General features: G+C 41.0%; 1 protein-coding gene across 8 annotated transcripts; it reads left to right on the forward strand.

The window, feature by feature from the left end:
- On the forward strand, positions 1-26,057 carry LOC124113569 (schlafen family member 13-like). Of its 8 annotated transcripts, none has more exons than XR_007218099.1 (9): positions 11,490-11,593; positions 15,325-15,367; positions 16,459-17,696; positions 18,351-18,423; positions 19,010-19,126; positions 19,327-20,074; positions 23,086-23,275; positions 25,665-25,821; positions 25,858-26,057. XR_007218099.1 is itself a non-coding variant. In XM_048382133.1 (8 exons), the coding sequence occupies exons 4-8, from the start codon at positions 18,354-18,356 to the stop codon at positions 25,758-25,760; spliced, it is 1,221 nt and encodes a 406-aa protein (XP_048238090.1). In that variant the 5' UTR covers positions 11,490-11,593; positions 15,325-15,367; positions 16,459-17,696; positions 18,351-18,353; the 3' UTR covers positions 25,761-26,057. The 8 variants fall into 8 exon arrangements, 6 of the variants coding, with proteins under 6 accessions (XP_046329969.1, XP_046329961.1, XP_048238090.1 ...); XR_006857785.2 differs by having other exon boundaries at positions 23,086-23,249; positions 25,858-26,056; XM_048382133.1 differs by having other exon boundaries at positions 25,665-26,057.
- The last annotated feature ends 1,621 nt before the right edge of the window (positions 26,058-27,678 follow it).

Here is a 27,678-nt window from a genome sequence, read left to right on the forward strand (position 1 = left end):
TCTAGGAAGGGTTTTGAATTGATTATGGTTTCCATTTCTCTGGATATAGACAGGAGTTATGTGGGGACTATGCTCGTGTTCACTAACGGGACTGACATGTATGTAGCACACATTTACTGCTCCAGAATATATATCTCGTCCCACACTGCACATTATATATGTTGAAATTAATGTGATACTTGCTGAAGGTTAACAAGTGTTGAACACATCTCGGTGAAGATAACGCTTGCCTGCTTGCCTCCTTAAATGGAAGCAGATTAAATGTCGATCAGAAGGGACGTGTGTTGTATGTACTACTCTCTGTCAGTTGGCTCTGTTTGAGCTAATCACGCATCTTTCTTCATTGGAATAGCTGATACTATTATTTCCTGATATGATTTTAAATAACATCAACAAGCCTTGATCTCATGATATCTGTAAAATAGCTGACCATGACATCTGTGAAATAGCCGACCACAGAAAACCAATAGGAAAACAGAGTTGGACATACTTCTTTGCCGTCAGATTTGGTTGAACTTCGTACAAATGTGCTGTAATTCTGAGGATCGTGTGTTTGGCAAATAACATTATACTTTTGATATGGATTCGTTCACAGGTGTTGTAAATTTTGAAATGGGTTAAAGCAGTTTGTCGAAATAATGATGTGGTTATTCCTTGATACTGAAAATACCTAGAATAAAGCACCAAGCAGGGTAATGTGATTGCACCTGGTCGGTTTATTATTATGATAAATGACCTATATTCGCTATCTTTTAATATTGATGCATTTCAGTTTGTTGATGATGGATCCTTTTGAAGACGCTTAGGTCACTTTCCATTGAGCCAGGAGTCTGGACAAAACCTCCTGCGCACCGTTCAACAATGCGATCTTAGCGCTACGACTATCGCAAGCCAGTATTAAAGAATGGGACTTACGATCATCTTAGCGCTAAGATGGCTTTGTGGGACGGGGTCCTGAACGTAGTTCATAGATGGTGTTGTAATTGGGCTTGTAATATATCTCATACAAAGACGCGGTGATTCTCACAGGGAGAAATACCCTCATAATAAAGAATTATGGTAACGTGATCAACTATGTTTAAAAATTCAAAACTTCCAGGCATATACTTCGATGAAATGCTGACATTCTTTTCTCGTATGACCAGTATCATTACCAAGCGTAACAAATTGCTATATAAAGCTTTGATTCTGTCAAGGGCAGACCTTGAATGTAATATGTTCAGCAATGCCTCAAACTACCGTCTCATAGAACTCGCAATAAAAATCAAAGGCACAACGACTTTGTATTGAAGTATTCCTGACAATTTCAACAGCTATTGTACAAGCTGAATGTTCGGAAATGCCTTTAAACCTCTGACGCCAAGAACTGACATTGAAATACATAAAAATTAAATCAATGAACAAATATCAATCTGAGCGTGTAGAATATGTGATGTGTGATTGGGTTGATGGTACAACCCTAAATCATTTTTGAATCTCATCTCATCCTCGCGAGTCATGGGATTGTGACGATATTGTTCGGATGCAATGTGTGATTGGGGTTGAATATGCTGAAATTAGGATGTCTGGCAAAAATGTAATAAATATATATAATGCTTGTTTCTTTTCTTCATTATAGTTCAGTGACATATGAGCATACAATGGACAAAAGTACAGTCAACTATATCACAATATCACTGACTGCCTCATTAATGCCAGCTACTTCATGCCTAAATGACTTGATGATGTTTACAAATATTTTGTTGACATCAGGATTTCGATATGCAATATGGATGTTGGCAATGTGAAGATATTTATTCATCTCTTGAACAAAGATGATTTAATAACCTTCAACAATCATGGTGTTGTTCTCTTAATAGCATATATGATACCTTTAATGGGACTGAAGCATTTTTAATCCCTGTTAGTTGTAAAAAAATATCTTTTATTGACAGAAGATGAATTTCTTATATTGCTTGTGTGTGAGCGTTATTCAGCTCAAAGAAGAATATCAAGTCTCAAACAGTAACATCTTTGACTGAAATTATTTCATCTGAAAACGTTGATGTTATATATTACACATGTTTATATTTCTACAAAGTCCAGCGACTAGAGAAACCTTATTGATTACTTCATTGGCATGCGTAGTTCATACAATCAAACAGTGTCTGTATAATGGGGCTGTGGACGTTTTACTGAATACACTGTCCGTCTGTCTGTCTGTCTGTCTGTCACATCACAATTATCTATTTCTTCATCTTTCGCTTGAATCATATACCTACATATCCAGTTCAACTATGGTCCTACATATCATCAAGCTTTAGGTCTCCCTAGCTTGTTCATGTGTTCTGAGAAGAAGTTTCTTGGAGATTTTCAGACTTCCTTCAAGCCAATTCCTAAAATAAGAATGTATTTTATGTTATTAAATCTGAGTCCCACTGTTACACACACTTCTAATGTTTCCGTCTCCATTTTAACACATTATGGTTTCTTATTTTGAGTTTGGATTAATACGATGCAAACTGTTAATATAAACCCACATTTGTCCCACATCCTCCCTGAAATCTGTCGTAAAAAGAAAATGTTGGTTGTTGTAGATTGCAATGTCAGAAACATCCTTGTTAATCTACATTTTGAGCAGGAAACAGGGCCTGTACATGAATGATATAAATTGCTTTAAGTGTATAAGCTGTTCCAAGATTTCCTTTACAACCGTGATGCCATGAACTGTTTGATAGGCATTCCTTTCCTGCCATGTTTTAGTTCGATACCATGAATGTACCGGCGTGGTCCTTCAGTGGATTAGGAATCTGCTCAGACAAGGACCGTGACGCCTGTCTCAAGCAACTTATACATGCCGTAAGAATCGTCTAAGTTGGTCGGGGGGTCAGGCTTTGTGACGTGGTTAATTGCGTGTCATCGTGCCCCTTTTCCTCAGAATATCCATCACAGGAGTGTCTGATTCATGATGGTTTTACTAATATCATTCACAGTCAGGCAAGATAGATTAACCTTTTCAGGGGCGCTTAAGTTATATATCCGCCATTAATAATTAGCGTTTCAAGGCTTCGGAGTCCGCAGCTCCTCTGTGGCATCTCTGGAATGCTGAAACAGGTGGACGGGTAACTTGGCTTGCGAGATTGGATGTTACAGCGGCGCAATTGTTAACTAAACAGGACTCAACAATGTTCATGCGACATGCATTGTATCACTTGACTCCACTTGACCCGCCATATTTCCAACGTCAGTCCTGACCCAACAAACCACATGAATTCCACCATCGTGTAAACCATATCAAGCCAAAAACAAATTGAGCCAATTGGCATAAATAGTGATCTCCAGTCAATAGTCAGTATACTGACACCTTCATATCCTATTGCCATTCTGAAACACCTTTCCGTTTCCCCTTTAGCTAAAGATACGACTAAAATGAGAATAAATATGATGTGACATTTGCTGCACCGTGTGATCATACACAGACGATGTGCATAGCTGCTCACGCTCTCAAGCACTGGCATGGTATCTTAGTGGGCTAGTACAAGCAGTCAGACACACACACACACACACACACACACACGCACACACACACACACACACACACACACACAGAGAGAGATACACACATGTGCATGCGCGACTCATGTGAGTGCAATTAAATTGTACGCGACATTAAAGTGACTGTCGAATATTGTAGTACCGCTTCTTATCGGTGATTCAATTGATTCAACTGCCCACAAACGCCAATGTGTAAACCGGTTTTACTAGTTGATCCCCAAGTTGAAACGCGACATTTTATACAGAAATCGGTTCATATAGAATTACAATTTGTGAAATCAGTGAATAACCACACAAGAGTGTTTATTGTTTAACGCCGCAGTCAGCAATATTCCAGTCATCAGGCAGCCATGATACAGCAGTAATATTGTTGACCGAGGGGTAAACCAACGTCGGTGCACTCACTCAACCCTATTTACAAATTCACAAGGAAACAGAGACAATGAAAGTGATAGAAACAAATAACATGAACGGATAGAGAAAATTGACAATGTCATGATTCCGTTTCCTGTCTCATATTTCTTGACAATGGATGAGTGTTGGAAGAGGTCCAAGAATCTGTCAATTCCTGAAAAAAACGATGCGAGGCCTGAATGGGTGTTCCAAATTTTAGACTTATACAAGACATTTTTTTCTCGGGAAGTGGGGGTGGAGGGTGGGGGGTAAAAATAATTAATCAGTACTATCTGTTGTCTTTACATTTTCTGAGTCGTCGATGCCCGTCGAATGCGTTCTCTGTTGCGCCGTCACGAATTGATCGTCACTTTTAAGTAGAGTGAGTGAGTGAGTGAGTAAGGTTTTACGCCGCTTTTAGCAATATTCCAGCAATATCACGGCGGGGGACACCAGAAATGGGCTTCACACATTGTACCCATGTCGGGAATCGAACCCGGGTCTTCGGCGTGACGAGCGAACGCTTTTAACCACTAGGCTACCCGACCGCCCCTTTTAAGTAGATCTGAACCATAGTTATTTTCCCTCCGCCCAGCACTTACTGTATTGCTGAAACCCTAAAAGAAGGAAGTGTAGATTTCCCTCAGGTTTTGAATCTCGCTAGTGTTCCTTTTCCATTTAAATGGAGATGTTTGTTTCTTTCAATATTATTCACATTGTCACATTTGAAAATGTCCTCCACTTGTCTACCATAACAATTTTTGAAATCTTCACTGGTTTTTGGTTTTGGTTTGTTGTTTAACGCCGCACTCAGCAATATTCCTGCTATATGACGGCGGTCTGAAAATAATCGAGTCTGGACCAGACAATCCAGTGATTAATATCATGAGCATCAATCCATGCAATTGGGATATGATGACAGGCATCAACCAAGTCAGCGAGCCTGACCACACGATCCCGTTGGTCTAAATCTTCACTGAGGTTGAAAGAACATGCTCATTGTATCTCGAAAGCTGCAAAATGTTGACTTCAAAATGGGAGCTGCTGGGATATTGCTCGACATTAAGGGAAAGTTGACTATTGAAAAGTTGATGTCCCATTTGTCATTCAGTCTAGTAGATAATTTTTTGTCACTCAGGTTTTATGCATAGATCTCAATATAAAACAAATGAGGTGGCAACCCATGCTTGCCGTAAAAGGTGACTATGCTTCTCGTAAAAGGCGACTAACGGGGTCGGGTGGTCAGGCTCGCTGACTTGGTTGAAGCATGTCATTCATCCCAATCGCGTGCATCGATGCTCATGATATTAATCACTAGATTGTCTGGTCCAGACTCGATTATTTACAGACCGCCGTCTTATAGCTGGAATATTGCTGAGTGCGGCGTTAAACAACAAACCATCCAACTAAATCATGTAGATGCCTACTTCTTGCCCAAATGCCCTTTCCCCAAACTCCACATATGTTTTAGATGAAAAATGAAATGTTTTGACAGAATTAAACTTAGCTCTTTTCGAAGACTGCAACAATTGAGAATCCACATAATATGAATTACACTTGTTCGTCCTTGATTGCATCGCATCAAGGATTATGGTTAACCTGTGAGACAAGGATTTCGTGATATAGTTGCTGGATCCTGCAATATACTACTATTTGTATGGAAGGGGGCGGTGTTTGACGTGCAGTCATGCGTCCCTTCGGTGTACAAGAGTTTCACGAAAATAACTTGAAAGTCACTTGACTTCTTTCCACAACCGCACACCGTGATATTATCCGAAACTCATTTGCAGCTGTATTGCAACCAATTACCTCTCTCGTGTGCAGTATCGGTTATATAAAATCAAATTTCATTTAAGATGCATGTGCAAACATGTCCCATGTTTTAACTTCTAAAACATGATTTCAAGTTGTATGTCCAATAGCATTCAACCAGGGTATGTGAATGAACCAATCAGACTTGTGCTGCGTTCTTAACCTGATAAACCGCTTGGTGTGTGTTCAATTGGATTCAATAAACGTGGTTAACTGAACAGTCGTCGTGTTGTTCCGTGGGTGTCTGGAAATCTGTGTACACATAACAATAAACTAACTGTCTCTATTTGCAGAAGGAAAATAAAGCAGAAACACTTTTTAATTTAATGTAATTATTTGATAACGAAACAAATATCCCTACAGAGCATTCATTATTTATTAATTGAGACCAGGTGTGAACATACCGAGTGTCAAAGAAGGAGGAAGGCAAAACGAATAATCGAAATATTTAATAAACGTGACGCCACGCAAATACTGCCAAAAGGAGGGATTATACCAATCGCGCCCCATGAAGATCCGAGTTAGCTTTGGTCTTCAGCAACCCATGCTTGTTGTAAGAGGCGACTAACAGGATCAGGTGGTCAGACACGCCGACTTGGTTGATGCATGTCATCGTATCCCAATTGCGTAGATCGATACTCATGATGTCAATCAGTGAATAGTCTGGTCCAGATTAGATTATTTACAGGCCGCCGTCATAAAGCTGGAATATTGCTGATTGTATTTTGTTTAGATAAAAACAAACATACTAACAAAGCACTGCAGCGTGTGATATTGCTACGCTTTCGGCTGGAAACGAAATAGCCCTGGGGCGCGTCAGTAAATGAGGATATAATACATGTGTTTTGCTTTGAATGAAAAAAAGAAGGCATATTTATAACAGAATATTTCTCAAAGATGACATACAAAACCAACGTGCTATTTAGCAAAGGACTGAATGAACACGATTTGTTCATCTAATCGAACACACCTAGTACTAGCTAGAAAAATGAGTTTCTGGGAAGAGCTTGTCTATAAATAACCTGACACGCATTAAGTCGATACTTATTGATAGGGGGCTTTTCGTGGTATTTAATCCACAAAATATAACATAAGTTAGTCACAAACTACGTGTACATTATGAGACATTATCCCACAGAGGTGGAACTAGTATGTTCAGTCAGTTCCACGTCAGGTTTGCATACAGCGAGTAGATCACCATATATGATGGTGGCCGTTCTCGGAATTCGTAACTTCTACTTTGAATTCTAAGAATAAAGATAGATTAATTTCTTGGTAATACTGATAAAGGCGTTTCTAGGAAGGGTTTTGAATTGATTATGGTTTCCATTTCTCTGGATATAGACAGGAGTTATGTGGGGACTATGCTCGTGTTCACTAACCGGGACTGACATGTATGTAGCACACATTTACTGCTCCAGAATATATATCTCGTCCCACACTGCACATTATATATGTGTGGTGACGTAAGCGAGATATGTACATTCATGATTATATTAATCTGTCTGTCATCGTGACACTTGTAATGTATTAGGTATACGCATGTACATTTATTCAACAAAATAGTTTTATATGTTCGTTGTCAAGTAGATCCAGATACTGTGAGGTCACACTATTATTATATTTTACTATTTTAGGCGCCGGTTTTCCTTTTTAACGAATGTAAAATGTCTATTGTCGTATATCTATAGCACATTATGTTTGTATCTGCGAAAGATTAAATTTGTGTTTAAACGTGTTTACCAAAGGACGACACTCACTGGTTAGTCTAGTCACTAACACAGGGTTACGACCCAAGCCTTCATAGAAGTCCGATATGCTGATTTCGCATCGATCTTTACTAGCTCCAACAGAGTGCAGATTTACAAAATATCGTTCTATTTTTTGGTAGCACCTTTTCGCCAAACAATTAACACGGTCAAACCTTTCTCTTCTTTTAAGAGCTATGAGTTTCAAACACGAACAGGTCCGTGTTTATAAATAGTACAACGGCCGGGGCCGGAAACGGGATCACTACTTCAATGCGAAAAAATCTTTATGCTAAAAACTTAATTATCATATATGAAGTGAAGTGAATTGTTTATAAAATATTATTGTAATGCAAGATTAGTTATTTTTAACCTACTACAGAATAATTCCAAAATCGCGTGTCCCAGTGTGTGTGTTCCCAAGTGTCTTCTGTTCCCATGTGTGTGTTCTGTGTCCCGATATGTGTTGCCAAGTGTCTTCGGTTCCTTTGTGATGTGTTCTGTGTCCAGGTGTGTGTGTGTGTTCCCGAGTGTCTTCTGTTCCCTTGTGTGTGTTCTGTGTGTTCCCAAGTGTATTCTGGTCCCTTGTTTGTGTTCTATGTCCCGGTGTGTGTGTTCCCAAAGGTACTCTGTTCCCTTTTGTGTATTCCGTGTGTCTCGGTGTGTGTGTTCCCAGGTGTATTCTGTTCCCTTGTGTGTGTTCTGTCCTTTGAGAACTCGTAATGATTAAATTTCATCATATTTGGGATTTTGCAACACTCGCCTCGTGGTCACACATGTAACACATACTACATGCCTAAAGACACTTAAAGTGCAGGTGAATCCCCTTCCACACACTGACACATATTCTCACACAGTATATCTTGTGCGCTGTTCCTTGAAATTTTCAACTTACGGAAGACACGTATTTTCCTCGTCACAGGTTGGTCTCATTGTCGCGAGATTGCGACATCTTTACCAAATTGGCGATCTCGCGTTCTCGTGCTTTTGTGTCAATTGCCTTTACAGTTATGTGCAATTTTTTTCTAAAACGCGAGAACGCGAGATTGCGACACCAATGTCGCGATCTCGCGTTCTCGTGCTTTTGAGCCCTTTGCCTAGTGTACAGTCATAGGCAACTATTTTCAAAAATGCGAGAACGCGAGATTGAGACACTTGACCAATGTCGCGATCATTGCTAACTGTGAATATTGACCTTATGCTAATTTATTGCACCCGAACACGTGACTCTCATGATGCCAAGACTGAATGAAGGCTGTAGAAACAGAGACATTGGACGTCTGGAAGCTGGAGAAAGTCAGACATAAGTAGCCAGGCACTTTAACGTGAGGCAGAGTACCATTTCTCGTCTGTGGCAGCACTACAGACTCCACAACTCTACAAGCGATCGACCGAGAAGTGGTAGACCCGGGGTAACAACTGCGGCGCAGGACCGCTTCATCCGGGTGTTGCGTCTTCGCAACCGGACAATCAGTGCAGCATACACAGCTAACAATGTTCCTGGTCTTCGTAGAGTCTCAGCGCAAACCATCAGAAATCGTCTAAGACAGCATGGGATACGGCCAATGAGACCATATACAGCATCCGTTCTGCGGCAACATCATCGTTGTGCACGTCTGCAATGGATCAGAAATGTTCGACCATGGACCCTAGTGCACTGGAGAAGAATATGGTTCAGTGATGAGTCGCGGTTTATGCTGTATCACCATGATGGTAAGATGCGTGTCTACAGACGGAGAAAAGAACGCCAGACTCGACACTATATACATGAAGTCGACCGATTCGGCGGTGGAAGTGTCATGATGTGGGCAGGCATATCCGTGAATGGTAGGACAGATCTGGTGCACGTGCAGGGAAATTTAACTGCTGTACACTACCGTGATGAAATCCTTGAACGTCACCTTTATTCCCGCCATTGACGTCAGAAGAGAGATTTTCCAGCAAGACAACGCAAGACCGCATACTGCACGTGTTACCATGGATTATCTTGCCCACAACAATGTTACTGTGCTGCCATGGCCCACCAAATCGCCTGATCTAAACCCTATTGAACATTTGTGGGAGCTGGACAGACGTGTACCTGAGACGCTTCGACAGCTGAGAGAATCCACATTAGTATTAATTACATTTGTTCTACCTTGATTGCATTAAGGATTATTGTTGAACTGTGAGACAAGGATTTTGTGATACAGTTGCTGGAACCTGAAATATAGAGAGAGAATGAGAGGGAGAGAATAATGTTTATTTTTGCGTCACATGTTATATACACTTCATACTAAAACACGTACACAAACAATAAAATATAACATCCGACCAGGTATGGCCAACGAGACACTAGACATAAAAGCATATGCATAACGTCATGATCTGGATAAGGTAAATTAGGACATATACTAACACAATGTTTAAAGTTAAGGTTGGGTTATGAACACACACGCGCACACACACGCCAAATTACTTATATAGCCACGCACGCAATCATACACAAACACGTAGACACACACACACAAACCCGTAGACACACACACACACACACCAATATATCTCTATTTGTACGGAAATGGGTGGTGTTTGACGTGCAGTCATGCGTCCCTTCGGTTCTACAAGGGTTTCACGAAAATAACTTGAAAGTCACTTGACTTCTTTCCACAACAACACACGGTGATATTATCCGAAACGCATTTGCAGCTGTATTGCAACCAATTACCTCTCTCGTGTGCAGTATCGGTTATATAAAATCAAATTCCATTTAAGATGCATGTGCAAACATGTCCCATGTTTTGACTTCCAAAAAATGATTGTATGTCTGAGTGGAAATGAGATCCCATAGGATTCAAGGAGGGTATTTGAATTAACCAATCAGACTTGTGCTTCGTACTCAACCAGATAAACCGCCTAGTGTGTGTTCGATTGGATTCAATAAACGTGGTTGAATGAACAGTCGTCGTGTTGGTGGGTGTCTAGATATCTGTGTCCACATAACATTAACTGACTGTCTCTATTTGCAGAAGGAAAATAAAGCAGAAACACTTTTTTTAATATAGTTTAATTATTTGATAACGAAACAAATATCCCAAAAAAACATTCATTATTTATTAATTGAGACCAGGTGTGAACATATCGAGTGTCAAAGAAGGAGGAAGGCAAAACGAATAATCGAAATATTTAATAAAAGTGACGCCACGCAAATACTGCCAAAGGAGGGATTATACTAATCGCGCCCCATGAAGATCCAAATTAGCATTGGTCTTCAGCAACCCATACTTGTTGTAAGAGGCGACTAACGGGATCGGGTGGTCAGACACACCGACTTGGATTGATGCATGTCATCGTATCCTAAATGCGTAGATCGATACTCTTGATGTCAATCACTGGATAGTCTGGTCCAGAATAGAATATTTTCAGGCTGCCGTCCTAAAGCTGGAATATTGCTGATTGTTTTTTGTTTAGAAAAAACAAACAAACAAACAAAGCACTGCAGCGCGTGATATTGCTACGCTTTCGGCTGGAAACGAAATAGTCCTGGGGCGCGTCAGTTAATGAGGATATAATACATGTGTTTTGCTTTGAATGAAAAAAAAGAAGGCATATTTACAACTAAATATTCCTCAAAGATGATATACAAAACCAACGTACTATTTAGCAAAGGCCTGAATGAACACGATTAGTTCATCTAATCGAACACACCTAGTACTAGAAAAATGAGTTTCTGGGAAGAGCTTGTCTATAAATAACCTGACACGCATTATGTCGATACTTATTGATAGGGAGCTTTTCGTGGTATTTTATCCACAAAATATAACATAAGTTAGTCACAAACTACGTGTAAATTATGAGACATTATCCCACAGAGGTGGAACTGGTATGTTCAGTCAGTTCCACGTCAGGTTTGCATACAGCGAGTAGATCACCATTTATGATGGTGGCCGTTCTCGGAATTCGTAACTTCTACTTTGAATTCTAAGAATAAAGATAGATTAATTTCTTGGTAAAACTGATAAAGGCGTTTCTAGGAAGGGTTTTGAATTGATTATGGTTTCCATTTCTCTGGATATAGACAGGAGTTATGTGGGGACTATGCTCGTGTTCACTAGCGGGTTTGACATGTATGTAGCACACATTTACTGCTCCAGAATATATATCTCGTCTCACACTGCACATTATATATGTGTGGTGACGTAAGCGAGATATGTACATTCATGACTATATTAATCTGTATGTCATCGTGGGAGTTGTACTGCATTAGGTAGACGCATGTACATTTATTCAACAAAATAGTTTTATAAGTACGTTGTCAAGTGGATCCGGATACTGTGAGGTCACACTATTATTATATTTTACTTTTGGCGCCGGTTTTCCTTTTTAACGAATACAAATTCCATTGTCGTATATCTATAGCACATTATGTTTGTATCTGCGAGGGGCGGTCGGGTAGCCTAGTGGATAAAGCGTTCGCTCGTCACGCTGAAGACCCGGGTTCGATTCCCGACATGGGTACAATGTGTGATATTGCTGGAATATTGCTAAAAGCGGCGTAAACCCACACTCACTCACTCACTCACTCACTCACTCATTGTATCGAAATATTAAATTTGTGTTTAAACGTGTTTACCGAAGGACGACACTCACTGGTTACTCTAGTCACTGACACAGGGTTACGACTCAAGCCTTCATAGAATATGCTGATTTTGCATCGATCTTTACCAGCTCTAACAGAGTGCAAATTAACAAAATATCGTCGTATTTTTTGGTAGCCCCTTTCCGCTAAACCATTAACACGGTCAAACATTTCTCTCCTTTTAAGAGCTATGAGTTTCAAACACGAACAGGCCCAGTTTACTGCAGCGTTGTCCGTGTCTATAAATAGGAACAACGGCCCGGGCCGGAAACGACCACTACGTCAATGGGAAAAAATCTTTTTACAGAAAACTTAATATATGAAGTGAAGTGATTTGTTGATAAAATTTTATTGTAATGCAAGTTAATTTTAACCTACTACAGAATAATTCCAAAATCGCGTGTCCCAGTGTGTGTGTTCCCAAGTGTCTTCTGTTCCCATGTGTGTGTTCTGTGTCCCGGTGTGTGTTCCCAAGTGTCTTCGGTTCCTTTGTGATGTTCTGTGTCCAGGTGTGTGTGTTCCCGAGTGTCTTCTGTTCCCTTGTGTGCGTTCTGTGTTCCCACGTGTACTACTCTGTTTCCGTGTGTGTGTTCTGTGTGTTCCCAAGTGTACTCTGTTTCCTTGTGTGTGTTCTGTGTTCCTAAGTGTATTCTGTTTCCGTGTGTGTGTTCTGTGTGTTCCCAAGTGTACTCTGTTTCCTTGTGAGTGTTCTGTGTGTTCCCAAGTGTATTCTGTTTCCTTGTGTGTGTTCCCAAGTGTACTCTGTTTCCTTGTGTGTGTTCCCAAGTGTACTCTGTTTCCGTGTGAGTGATCTGTGTGTTCCCAAGTGTACTCTGTTTCCTTGTGAGTGTTCTGTGTGTTCCCAAGTGTATTCTGTTTCCTTGTGTGTGTTCCCAAGTGTACTCTGTTTCCTTGTGTGTGTTCCCAAGTGTACTCTGTTTCCGTGTGAGTGATCTTTGTGTTCCCAAGTGTATTCTGTTTCCGTGTGTGTGTTCTGTGTGTTCCCAAGTGTATTCTGTTTCCTTGTGTGGTTTCCCAAGTGTACTCTGTTTCCTTGTGTGTGTTCCCAAGTGTACTCTGTTTCCTTGTGTGTGTTCCCAAGTGTACTCTGTTTCCGTGTGTGTGTTCTGTGTGTTCCCAAGTGTACTCTGTTTCCGTGTGTGTGTTCCCAAGTGTATTCTGTTTCCTTGTTTGTGTTCTGTGTGTTCCCAAGTGTACTCTGTTTCCGTGTGAGTGTTATGTGTGTTCCCAAGTGTACTCTGTTTCCTTGTGTGTGTTCCCAAGTGTATTCGGTTCCCTTGTTTGTGTTCTGTGTGTTCCCAAGTGTATTCTGTTTCCTTGTGAGTGTTCTGTGTGTTCCAAAGTGTATTCTGTTTCCTTGTGTGTGTTCCCAAGTGTATTCTGTTCCCTTTTTTGTGTTCTGTGTGTTCCAAAGTGTATTCTGTTCCCTTGTGTGTGTGTTCCCAAGTGTACTCTGTTTCCGTGTGAGTGCTCTGTGTGTTCCCAAGTGTACTCTGTTTCCGTGTGTGTGTTCTGTGTGTTCCCAAGTGTACTCTGTTTCCTTGTGAGTGTTCTGTGTGTTCCCAAGTGTATTCTGTTTCCTTGTGTGTGTTCCAAAGTGTATTCTGTTCCCTTGTTTGTGTTCTGTGTGTTCCCAAGTGTATTCTGTTCCCTTGTTTGTGTTCTATGTACCGGTGTGTGTTTTCCCAAAAGTACTCTGTTCCCTTATGTATGTTCTGTGCCCCGGTGTGTGTGTTCTCAAGTGTACTCTGTTCCCTTGTGTGTGTTCTCTGTCTCGATGTGTGTGTGTTCCCATGTGTATTCTGTTCCCTTGTGAGTGTTCTATGTACCGGTGTGTGTGTTCCCAAAGGTACTCTGTTCCCGTGTGTGTGTTCTGTGCCCAGGTGTGTGTGTTCTCAAGTGTATTCTGTTTCCTTGTGTGTGTTCTCTGTCTCGATGTGTGTGTTCCCATGTGTACTCTGTTCCCTTGTGTGTATTCCGTGTGTCGCGGTGTGTGTGTTCCCAAGTGGAATTTGTTTCCTTGTGTGTGTTCTGTGTGTTCCCAAGTGTATCCTGTTCCCTTGTGTGTGTTCTCTGTGTTCCCAAGTGTACTCTGTTTCCTTGTTTGTGTTCTGTGTGTTCCCGAGTGTCTTCTGTTCCCTTGTGTGTGTTCTGTGTGTTCCCAAGTGTACTCTGTTTCCTTGTGTGTGTTCTGTGTGTTCCCAAGTGTATTATGTTCCCTTGTGAGTGTTCTATGTACCGGTGTGTGTGTTCCCAACGGCACTCTATTCCCTTATGTGTGTTCTGTGCCCCGGTGTGTGTGTTCTGTCTCGATGTGTGTGTTCCCAGGTGTATTCTGTTCCCTTGTGTGTGTTCTGTGTCCCGATGTGTTTGTGTGTGTTCCCAAGTGTATTCTGTTCCCTTGTGTGTGTTCTGTGTCCGGTTTGTATTCTATATGTTCCCATGTACGTTTTATGTGTTCCCAGGTGCGTCTGTACCCAAGGTGTGTTCTGTCCTTTGAGCACTCGTACTGATTAATATTCATTATATTTGTCGGTAGCGGGGTGTACGGGATTTTGCAACACTCGTCTCGTGGTCACACATGTAACACATACTACATGCCTAAAGACATTAAGAGTGCAGGTGAATCCCCTTCCACACACAGATACTTATTCTCACACAGTATATCTTGCGCGTTGTTCCTGGAAATTTACAACTCACGAAAGAAACGCATTTTCCTCGTCACAGGTTGGTCTCAATGACTCTGAAAGATACCGTACCAGGAAGCCCATGGTAGGAAAACACACGCCTGAATCGATACTAAAAGTAAAGACAAAAAACATTGCCAAAAGTTCAGAAGCGAGACGTTATTGGTTTGGTCAGGCACAGGAGACGGGGTGGTTTACCGTTAGTTTATAGGTAGTTTACTCGCCTCTTACCTCATACAGCCTGGGTACCTTCTAGACACAATACTGGTTACATATGTACGTACAGAAAATGGCATTGAACTTACAATGGGGACACGAGTATTCATTTCAGAATGCAAGAGGTTGTAAGTGTATACTAATCCTATTTTGCCCTGCTGAACATTGACTTAATACACGTGAGAATAGACAAATGCACACATTCCCGCGGTAAACACTGAACACCGCATTATTTCAGAAAGAACGTGTGGATGTTTTATTATATATTATCTCACCACTGATGTTTCTAATTTAGGTGGAGATGAGCGACACCAGGAAGAGGAGGGCTGATTCAAGGGGTAGGTTGACAAATAGTGCTAACAACCATATTATACTGTCAGTGTAGCTTCACGTCCGTTAGCGTAACAACATGATAACAACATCATATATATGACACAGGGAGAACAAACTTCATGCGTGGGTACAGAATATTTTAGGAATATTCAATAGCGTTTCTTGTGTAAGAATAATCTCGTATTGTGTTTCTGGTCAGTTCACTGGCAGTCATGGAACACAGTGCTTCTTGTACTATGCATGAACTTCATATTTTACTCGTGGTAATAATACACATACAGGAAGATATAAAGACGAAAACCCAGAAGGACGATAATGTAAATATTGTACAAATTTTGTATCGGGCGAAAATGAATACTATTTGTTGTTAGTATATTGTCAACAATATTCACAATTACGAACTCGCTTTCTTGATTACGCTGTGAAACTTAAAATGGCACGCCGCATGTAATTTTTGTCAGGTTATATGTTAATATTCTTTTATAATTAAAAAATGTGTTTTTATGCATATGTGCCTGTGGCCTTAGAACTCATTATTAACTTATAACCTGACTTAAGTAGACATAGATACATGATGGACATTTACGTTAATAAAATACATTTCCTTTATTGTCACATATACCACTTAAATGTAGATGGTGTATTAAATAAATATAATATAATTGAGTGTTGATATTTGTTTTATTCGTCATCAGTTTTCACTGTTACTTTATGCTTATCCTTTTGGTAAGTTTATCAATTACCTCTTAATAAAGTGTTTACACGAATAACACGTGCCCGATCTTTGCCTATGATCGCCGAAATGAACGAAATATAATAATAATAATAATAATAATATTATTATTATTATTATTATTATTATTATTATTATTAAAAACCATACTCAGAAATCAGTGATACCTTTCTTGTGTATTTTCATATAATTAGTATCAACATAAATTCAAGTTTAAACAATCAGCTTTATCTATTTTCTGTGAATACTCTACTCCATTTTGGCAAGATCGAACATGATATATAGTCAGATAAGTTGCATCAGTGTCTGAATTTTGTACTTTCCACATGTAACATGTATAACTTTCTTTCTTGCCTCGAATAGCATCACCACCACCTAAGCGACCAAGACGTGAACCGCAGATTACTACAAGAAGCTCAGGACCAGTGACCCGCCCGAGATGCCGTGATTGTTCAGACGCCTGTAAAAAAGCAAAACGTCACATTAAAGAGAGCAACTTCTTGTGTATCGACATCCCCGTGTGTCTGTTGTATGAACGAATACCTAACACAAGCCAGGGAGTCATTCTCTCGAAGGAACAACGTGTGAACAAGAAGAAACAACTTCAGAGTGAGTTTCTTGAAAAGGCTTGTGGGCTCCGTAATTCCGGCGGGGGGATTCTCCTGGTGCACCTGGTCGGGCTGAGCAGCAGGGACAGACATCCTGGAAAACTTGACGAGTTCACTGACGACCTTCTGGTTAAATTGATCGACGACGGGACTCTCTTTGTGGACTGCTTCACGAAGCAGTGGCTGGACGAAAAAAAGGAACTTTCAGACTATTACGATTTCATTAGCATTACTGTGAGGCCAAAGAACCAAAGCGTAGTGACAGCTAACTTTATGACCAAGATCCCATTTGACTCCAAGATCGAGGACCCCCGGGCGAGTAATATCCACGGGTTACTGAGCACTCGTAAAACGTTCCGGCATAAGGCACCACTGGTACGTGGACGAGGAAGGAAGTACCGATTGTTACACGAATCCAGGAACGTACAACACAAGGCCTTCAAGGCGGAGAAGGGGAACGAAAAGAAGCTGCAATCACTACAAAGAGACATACCTGCGCTTGTGCAGTACATCTGGAAAGATCAAAGACTCCGTGAATATATCACTTCATTTTCCAAACTTGACAAAGGTGGCTCATATTTCTTTGGAGTCGCGGAAGAGAAGCGTGAATACGGACGCAAAAAATATGTTTCCATAAAGCTTGTTGACCATGGTATTAATTTGTCAAGACGAGATTTAAAAGCTCTTAAGCACAACTTGATAGAGAAGGTACAGTCAGATATTTTGTGTTGTTCGTACGACGGGGAGACATTGAATATTGAAGCACATGATCTCGTCGTCATTGACCATCATCTCACGAAAGACAAAAACTACGTTATCGAAGTAGCCGTTGGTGCCGTAGAGGGGCTGGTCTTCTATGATGCACGGGGGCCCAGCTCCTTTGCGATCAAAGAAGGGGAATTAAAGCGGATTACATGTTGTGAATGGTTTAACACCTTCAAAGCACAAGGTTAACTCTCGCAGTTCTGATACCAACCACTGAAACAGGCAACGGTAGGGGTACACGACATGGTTTCTCAATGTTTATTATACAATGTAAATACAAGTGGGATTCCGGGCTGTGATAAGTCCAAGATGACGATCAGGTGGTTAAATATGGCCCGGCTCGTTGCGTATTATCATGTTCTGATGGCATTGATAGCTGCTCATGCTATCAACCACCGATGTAAATTAACCAAACTATTTGCGACAGCCGTGTTAAAGCTTAAATATTGCTGACTAGCGTAAAACTACATTCAACCATAGATTTCGAAAATGCTCGATTGCTGTGGTCAATCAGAGTTAAAATCACAATAACCGCCTCTGATTGAAACAGCTGATTTGTCTGTTGCAAGTCTTATTGACAACATAACAGTTGTAACATGTGGCACGAAGTATCAGTAGACCATGGTGATCACGGCGAGGTTGTCGCTTAAACCTGCAATACACTCACTTACCTATGAATCTGTCTGTTTTCTTCCCAAAATGAATTTCCATACCAGTTTGAGTACTCTTGCTTCGTTTTTGTACCTTTTTTGACAGAAAGAGAATTTCTTTTCCCTGAGTATTAGATTCCATTAATCATTTAAATTTGTCATATCAGAATGAGGATATACATTTTTTAACGTACTGCCAAGTTACCTAAAGATTGTTAGATCTATTTTCCAGACAATGAATGTCAAGACCGGAAACATTTCAAAACGGGGACGCCACCATCGGAAAGGAATAGTTTCTTTAAAAGGTTAGTTAACACCTTTTTATGATGAATCTATGGGTTTCTTCCAATTCTAATTTATATAAAAGGAATGATAACGTCGCTAATGTAAAAGAATTTGTAAAAACTGAAACATTTATTTTAAAAAGTCTGAAAATTCGTTATTATTATGTTCATGAGTGTACATATATCCAACGGGCGGGTATTATTCTCTTCAGAAACCAATGCATGCCTTAAAAGGTGACTATGCTTGTCGTAAGAGACGACTAACGGGATCGGGTGGTCAGGCTCGCTGACTTGATTGATGCATGTCATCATGTCCCAATTGCGTGGATAGATGCTCATGTTGTCAATCATTGGATTGTCTGGTCCAGACTACTAGATTATTTACAGACCGCCGTCGTAAAGCTGGAATATTGCTGGGTGCAGCCAGACTCGATTATTTACAGACTGCCGTCATAAAGCTGGAATATTGTTGAGTGCGGCGTTTAACAACAGACAGACAGACAAACAAACAAACAAACAAAACAGTGTGGGTAAAACTTCTTATTATACACCAGGATATACACCTGGCCTGTGTTCTTGATCGCAAATGTTTTGTATTTGAATGTAGAAAAACTGAAGAGGCAGGTCGGAAATGTGGTCAAGCTACCAAGTGGGAACATATTCGCTAAACCAGCGAAGCAACTGGGCAACTCTCTTGATGACATTCATGTCTTACTTACAAAAGGTAGATATAACAAGAAGAAGGTTCAATGCTACAATCCCCAATTACGAAGCCCTTGTTTCAGCAACCAATGATTAAAGCGCTCAACCAAAAAGCTATCAATTGATTTTGTAAATTCTTTATTCTCAAGTATGACATTTATTTGAAATGATCGGTTTCAAGTGTACACAATTGTGAACCAGCTTTTATTTATTTAATTTCAGATAAGCTTGGGATACACGCTTACCCTTCGTACATGGCGGAGCTGGTTAAAAGGCACACTGATTTAGAGAACATAATCAAAGAGACGTTCCCCTCTGGAAAGGGTGGATTAGTCTATCTCGCAAGATCACTAGGGGTGTCACTTGACCTCGATGTTCGAATGAAACAGCCTGCTGACGTCATGTTTGACGTATGCGTCATCCTGCCACGTGGCGCTCCGATAGTGTTGAGTGTCATCCAAGAAGATTCCAAGAAGAGAAACGCGATCTCCAGGTACAACATTTATGTCACCAAAGCGCTTATCAGAGCAGTGCGCAAGTTCACAAATGAGAACTTTAATGCCCTATATGGAGTTGTCACATACGGTGATATATCATCAGCAGAAAGGTTTGCGAAAGCATATGTGACCATTGAAAAAGAGTCGTCTTGTTTCTGTATCCCGGAATCGCTGTCAATGTCGGATGTGAAATACGTCAGCATCACCAAAGCGTTCTCTGCCGTGGCGTCCTCTACGAAGGTGGTCCAGATGTTGAGCTCTGACAAAAGCCACAGTGACATGACCCAGACGTGGCTACTGACGCAAGAACAGTTTGTTGCGCTGTCAGAAAACATTGATAAGGATGTTGTGACCGTGAAAGCTGACTCGGGAACAGGTGCCACCACTCTGATGCTGGAGGTGGCCTCTCGCCTGAATAGGTCGGGCTTCACGCTGCTGGTCTGTTCATCGCCAGATCTCTGCAAGAATGTCAGGTTTGTTTGTTTGTTGTTTATCGCTTAACGCCACACTCAACAATATTCCAGCTATATGACGGCAGTCTGTAAATGATCGAGTCTGTACCAGAGAATCCAGTGATTGACATCATGAGCATCGATCCACGCAATTGGGATCGATGACATGCATCAACCAAGTCAGTGAGCCTGACGCCCGATCCTGTTAGTCGCCTCTTACGACAAGCATAGTCGCCTTTTACGGCAAGCATGGGTTGCTGAAGACCTTTTTGTGTAAGAGATACAACCCTTTGCATTTAAACCAAGTCCTTTTCACATTGAGATACACGATGGTCATTTTCTTCATTGTAAACATAAATTTGTGCAATTCTGAACATGTTTAAGATAATATTTTAACGTTGTCATGTAATGGGTAGGTTTCTCAACTGATTAATGCCAATGGATATGAACGGTATCCTTTGGGGTAATTTACGGTTAAATATGCAAATATAAAAGGTCAGGTACTATTTTCAGTGTTTAAGAACAAACATGTCGTCGACCTTAGCTGTCGTTGATTGAGTCAGAATTAACCATCGGGGATCAGGACATATTACGGGAATAATTGTTATCATAATCAAAATAATAGTCAAAGATACCGAGAATCAGTGTATAAAGAAGTGGTAGCTGGGGCTTTTTACAAGTGAAGGCAAATTCAACATAAGTTGCGAAGTAATCTTAGTGAGGACGCTATAGCAGGGCTCAATTTCCATATCTGTGCCTGCAGACCCCTGCGGCTTTGGGTCGATATTAGGAATTTATATAAGATTTGACAGAAAAGTTTGAGGTTGTTTTGTTATTTCGCTGTGTGGGACATCTTACTGCCGTTCGTAAGGTTATATGACAGGCCAGACAAGACTCTAGACAAACCTAAAATAGAGTAGCTTCCGTAAGGATAACAACTCCAGCGAGTTAGGCGATCACTGACATTGAAAGATTACGTGTAGGCAGTTGTCTTTTTGTCTATATGATAGTTACGCCTCTGTTTATAGATCAAGTTACAGTTTGAATTGGGGTGACTGTCGTAACTGTCCGTCTGACAAATATCCCTGAACTTGTTACGTAATACATAAATGCGCACATTCCAGTAACACTTACAATGTTTAGGTATCTTTTGTCTAAGATGAGAATACTATTTTCGAGGATAGCATTTAAGAATGACATTGTAGGTTAACACGCCTGTGAGCATTGGGATATTTTAGAAATAACCACTATGTATTAAGCTCAAATAGTTAAATGCAATGTTTATTCATAATGCAGGATGGGGCGGTAGGGTAGCCTAGTGGTTAAAGCGTTCGCTCGTCACACCGAAGACCTGGGTTCGAGTCCGCACATGGGTGCAATGTGTGAAGCCCATTTCTGGTGTCCCCCGCCGTGATATTGCTGGAATATTGCTAAAAGCGGCGTAAAACCATACTCAAACACTCCTAATACAGGACATGATTACCTAACCAAAACTCGCATGATAACCTATGAGTGCATAAAGGTCGTATGGGGGGTTCCCTTACAATGTCTCTTAATATACTGAACAACAAAAGTTCCATGTGACATTGAATAAGATTTAATGCAAAGTTATGTTTTTTACCAAATCTGAAACAATTTCGGTTTGCAACAGATAAAAGACTCCTGTAAGTGTTCAAATGGTTTAATTTGCCATGCTGACTTCAGAAAATGCGTGATTATCATTAAAAAAACATGAACAAATCAATAGCGTGTGTGTCCACCTCTGGTTGCGAGGCAAGCAACACATCTTCGTCTCACGGAATGGACCAGGCGTCGCACAAAGTTCTGTGGGATATCTGTCCATATCTGCTGGAGCATGTTTCGAAGTTCCTGGAGTGTCTTGGAACACGTGGTTGATGTCGAAGGCGCCGATCCATCTCATCCCACATGTGCTCGATTGGTGAGAGATCAGGGGAGCGAGCCGGCCAGAGGATGGCATTCACGTTGTTATTTTGAAGAGAATCATAAACAAGTCGAGCAATATGAGGCCGGGCGTTGTCATGTTGAAAGGTAATGCCTGGGCCATGACGACGCAAAAACGGTAGAACAACAGGGCCGACGATCTCGTCGCGGTAGCGCTGTCCATTGGGATTTCCCTCTACAACTATCAAACGGGTCCTCTGTCTTGCTGTAATCCCACCCCATACCATAACGCTGCCGCCCCCGAACCGTCACCTCGACGTCGGTACTCTCCAATCCGTCCATCGCTGGTGAAAACGAGACTCGTCAGTGAAAAGAACTTGTCCCAACTGCATGGCCGTCCAGCGTAGACGCTGTCTACACCACTGTAGACGTGCTTGGCGGCGGTTTCCTGTCAAAATGGGACGTCTCGCGGGTCTTCTGGCGACAATCCCTGCACATCTGAGGCGGCCACTCCGAGGATGGTCTCTGACTGCATTCGTCTGTTGCCAACGTTGCCATAAACACCAAATGGTGTTTCTTTTGACGTTAAATTGTCTTGCAACATCACGTTGACTCGATCCTGCTTCAAGCATACCAATGGCTTTTAGACGTTCATTTTCGGACTGGCGTGGAATCTAGTAATGTTGAATAATTGCGTAATTTTGTTGTTTTGTGGTTGTTGTCAGCACGATGCTAAACAATGCACATGGAATCCCGTTAACGCACATGTTTTTATACCCATTCTGTGGTAGTGAAATGTATGGGGCTTGCATAAAAGACAACTTCTCCATGGAATGCATGCTTTTCTGTAGCAGTTGCGTTTTTGTGACTTGATTCCATATATGTACTACAATATTGAAAACCAAACTTTACTTGTTTGAAAAATACACTAAAATATTGGTGTCACGGGAACTTTTGTTGTTGAGTATATTAAGACATTTTTACTTTTGTGTCAAGAAATATGAAAGACGTATAATTATCCTTGTGGTCAGACTGACAATGTCGCTTGCGTGTAGGAAATTGAAAACGAAATTAGGAGTTTCGATGAATTTCACAAGAAGTATATCAGGACTGTGTGTTTCTCCTTTCAGGAAGCAAAAGTTGTGTTCGCGTGTGATGGTCGCTGACGCCTTCTGCAAATACATGAAACAGCACAACACCCTGCCTGCACATGTGAAACATGTGGTCTGTGAGGGAAGCTGGTCACCCAGGTTTGCGTACAGCGGACATGTATGGTGCTTCCTCGGCAAGAGAGGTTTGGGATATATAGAGGTTGTTACAGTATGTGTTTGCCATACTGCGTTTACAACACGAGGGTCAGAATTATTGTATTTCCCGAAAGGACGAAATTACAATGAAAGCCCTTTAGAACGGACTTTTTCTGTTGATACGAGGGGCGTTCAATAAGTTTTGCAACTTCAATCTAAGACCAAGTCGCAGAATATCCTTTTCACTTTTATTTTTCAATATAATCTCCATTCACCTCAAAACACTTTTTCCATTTGTCCTCCAAGCTTTTAATACCACTTTTATAGAAATCCGCAGATTGGCCCTCTAACCACGCCTCAGTGGCAGCCTTTATGTCCTCGTCATCCTGGAAGCGTCTTCCACGTAGGGCAGATTTAATTTGCCGGAACAGGAAATAGTCACTGGGGGCTTATTCTGGGCTGTAGGGTGGGTGATTTAACTGTTCGAATCCACATTCACATATGGCGGCCTGTGAACCGGAGCGTTGTCATGCAAAAGTAGAATACCACGTGTTCTGGCGAATACATTTTCGCAATTCTTTCATTACATTAGCATACTGTCCATTGATTGTAGTTTTTGGTGGCATGTAATCAATCAGTAATATGCCTCTTAAATCCCAAAATATGGTGGCCATTTAGCTTGCCAGCCGATGGTTGAGTGCAAGACTTCCTTGGAGGCGGAGAATGGGGGTGCTTCCATTGCATGGATTCCAATTTAGTTTCTGGGTCCCAGTGGTGGATCCATGTTTCATCACCTGTCACTAGACGAGAAAGAAATCCGGCTTCATCAGCAGTATAGAGATCCAGGAGTTCTCCACAACTCTCAGCTCCCTGGTGGCGGTCTTGAGCTCTGGGGTTTCTAGGTACCCACCTTGCAGATACCTTGGACATACCAAGATGCTCATATATTATCATAACTTATATTTGGAATTCCCTAGAAAGTTCAGATACTTTCACTCGTCAGTCAGACAAAACTCTTCTTTCTGTAGCAGCAATGGCATCTGAAGGCCTGTCTGACCTTGGGACTCCCTACCCCTTTTAAACTCAGACAAACGGCAAATTGTGGAATATTCAGGAGCATCCTTACCCATCACTTCACACATGCGATCATGGATTTCTTTTGCTTTGCACCCCTCCTTGGTAAGGAACTTTATTACAGCGCGTTGTTCATGTTTGAGAGAATCCATGATTGTGATCACCCTCAGGTGAATGAAGCCATCACATCTAACTTCCTGTTGTGACTGGAACTTGTTATGACACGTGTCAACCTGATGTGTAGTGTCACGCCTGCCACAAGTTTACATTGTTTGTGTAAACACAAATGCCCAAGGAGCAAAACTTATTGAACGCCCCTCGTACCTTGGAATAAACGTACATGTACCTGTACAAATGGACTACTCCTATCCTTGATTCGTTAATTATGAAATTATAAGCAGTTTGATGATGGTACAATTCCCAATGTCAGATTTGCAATGTTCTACTTCTCGGACAGGTATCTTAAATACAATCACTAATCCTTTTCACAAAGCAAATTATAGAGTGTGGGTTGTTAAGTGACACACATTCCTGTGACTGTGATTCCTATTAGACATTTTATTGTACAAAGAATCTGACTCTCGTTTCGCACAAAGCATTACGAAGAACACATTCATGTACTAATCTCTGTAAGTAATATGGATAACCATAACTACGTTATTTACACTTACTAGATAACATAGCTGTCGTTAAGAAAGTGAGAGGGCGGTCGGGTAGCCTAATGGTTAAAGCGTTCGCTCGTCACGCCGAAGACCTCGGTTCGATTCACGACATGGGTACAATATGTGAAGCCCATTTCTGGTGTCCCCCGCCGTAATATTGCTGGAATATTGCTAAAAGCGGCGTAAAACCATGCTTATTCACTAAAGAGTGTGTGCGTGCGTGCGTGCGTGCGTGCGTGCGTGCGTGCGTGCGTGCGCGCTAGTCCGGACTAATGCAGAATTTATAGAGCTAGCGGCAGTCTAACATGAATACCCCACTCAGACACAGTATACTGATTCCGAGCCGATCAGTCCTTAATGCCGAGCGCCAGGTAGGGTAACAACAAGTAACATCTTTTAACGTCTTTTGGTTTGACACGGCCATGGATCGAACCAAAAGAGAGACGTTCAGGTGGCCTGGTGACTTGGCTGGTTGCATGTCGTCGTGTCCTGTTAACGTGTACGTTACATATGCTTACAATCACTGGAATGTCTGGTCAGGATCGTTTACAGAAAGCCGTGATATGGTTGGAATATTGTTAATCTCTTGCCTTAAACAACATTCGCTCGTTGTAACGATACTATTCTTATCCCCTTTGAAAATGGTGGATCCGCCCTTGAAATGCCACATGATGCACCAGATCTGTGTATGTCTATTGATACAAATGCGAAGCTTTATTCTTACAGAATCCGGGAAAGAAAAGCTGTCGGTTCAGGATTGTGCCTCCCCGGAAACACCGCCATATTCACCCGACATGCCGTGTTGAACACTTGAGATTCTGAACTGAACATGTTACGCAAGGCCTTAGCATCAGTCTCATACAGAGACTAGACGTCTGAACATAGGGACACTTGGCAATAATCACTGTGTGCAAATAACATCCACATATCAAGATACATTCAGTGCGATTACACATCAGAGATCATTGTAGTATTAATGTGCCATACGATTCACAAAACTACATAACCTGAACGTGCCATCATGAAAGGCCAAGTATGGCTTTGAAGCTTTGTATACAAATAATTATAGCTAAAATGGATAGAATTATCATTAAACCGCCCGCACGTTATCAGAAATGAGCGGGCCACTGTAACTTGATAATGCCCTCATAATGCTTGACGACGGGCCATTATCAAGCCCTATTTTTCAGGGCATTATCCTTCGTCGGGCAGTTAATGGAAAACCTCGGGCTTCTGCAAATGATAATGCCCTGAAAAATAGCGTTATCCTTATATTAACGTTGTGTTGTGTTAACTAATCGACTTCTGAAGATTTCAACTTCATGTCCACATTTCGCTAAACATAATAGCTAAAATGGATAGAATTATCATTAAACCGCCCGCATGTTATCAAAAATGAGCGGGCCACTGTAACTTGATAACGCCCTCATATTGCTTGACGACGGGCCATTATCACGCCCGTTGTTAGGTGACGTTATAGGATAGGGATAGGTGACGTCACGTTCAATAATGACGTCATCTAGTTTGTTCTATGACGTTTCCATATTTGTAAAAGTGGGTCAGTCACATTCGTGTTGATTGCAATAAATGTTTCAAAACGTCGGGCAGTTAATGGAAGACCTCGGGCTTCTGCAAATGATAATGCCCTGAAAAATAGCGTTACCCTTATATTTTAACGCAACTCATAGAAACTGCAGCAGCACGTATAATGCCCGGAATGCCCAGAGCAGCTTTTGGAGTACTACTTATCACTGAATTGGATGTTCTCTTATTGCGAACATAGGAACCGACAGGTTTTTTTTAAATATAAATCGCCGAGCACCGCAGGGTTCAGGGCAATGGGGACATGTATAATGGACAACTAACTTTCTTGATAGTGGATCATATTAGCCGTGAAGGCAGATTTGTGTTTAGTCTTAATGTTGGATTGCGCACCAGCAATTGTAAATGTGGAAATTGTCTCAGGCAATTACTATAGTAATCAAGCTGCATGGTATCAAGTATTTGTGTTCGATGACTCTTTTTACTTGAAGATAGTTGCTAATTCGATACCAGCGATTGAAAACTACCAATCGGTTGAAGTCTTTTTGTGGACGCCATGGTATTTTGCTTTAAGATTGTTTTAGATTATTGTCATGTAGCTGAAGTTCGTTAAAAAGGTCAAATGAAAGCGTTAACATAACTCAGTGTTGCCCCTTACTGCTTCCGCGAGTGAAATGTAGAATGCGTGGACGCAGTCCTTTCATTGTATCATATATGGTAATTATATATTATCCATATGTCTCATTTGCCCTTGGTACTTATGTACTTTTTCAGCTATTGGGAAATTATTTGCACCTATTCTTACAAAGAATATTTACATCTGTTATTTAATGTTTATTGACATAGTTCTTTATTTTTTTTAAATATTTTGTGATTTTGTTGCACAATACTCCGTGTTCGGACTTGTCAGGTGAAGATAGTTTCTATTTAGTTCATCTTTACGTAAAGTTGACCTTGTTTGGTGCATAGAACATGTAGTCTGAAAAGGAGATTATCAACAAATGGTGAAGGTTGGTCGCGTTTAGCTTCTTTGCTTATTCACATATATTGTGCAACACCATGCTATTCTTGATGAAGGTGAAATGTTTCTTGTGTCAAGTGTATAAGGACAATAATATTATTTTGTGGTTGGTCGGTAGAAAGGAAACAAATGAATATAAATACAGCTGATTTTAGTAAATATATACCTCTAATCACT

This window comes from Haliotis rufescens, unplaced genomic scaffold, assembly GCF_023055435.1.
Source record: "Haliotis rufescens isolate VD_foot unplaced genomic scaffold, xgHalRufe1.0.p SCAF_4, whole genome shotgun sequence".
Taxonomy (NCBI): domain Eukaryota; kingdom Metazoa; phylum Mollusca; class Gastropoda; order Lepetellida; family Haliotidae; genus Haliotis; species Haliotis rufescens.

Coding starts and splice junctions, on each gene's coding strand:
- LOC124113569 (XM_046474013.2), top strand. CDS start 15,331: ATGAGCGACACCAGGAAGAGGAGGGCTGATTCAAGGG. Junction 15,368..16,458: donor GAGGAGGGCTGATTCAAGGG/GTAGGTTGACAA, acceptor TGCCTCGAATAG/CATCACCACCACCTAAGCGA.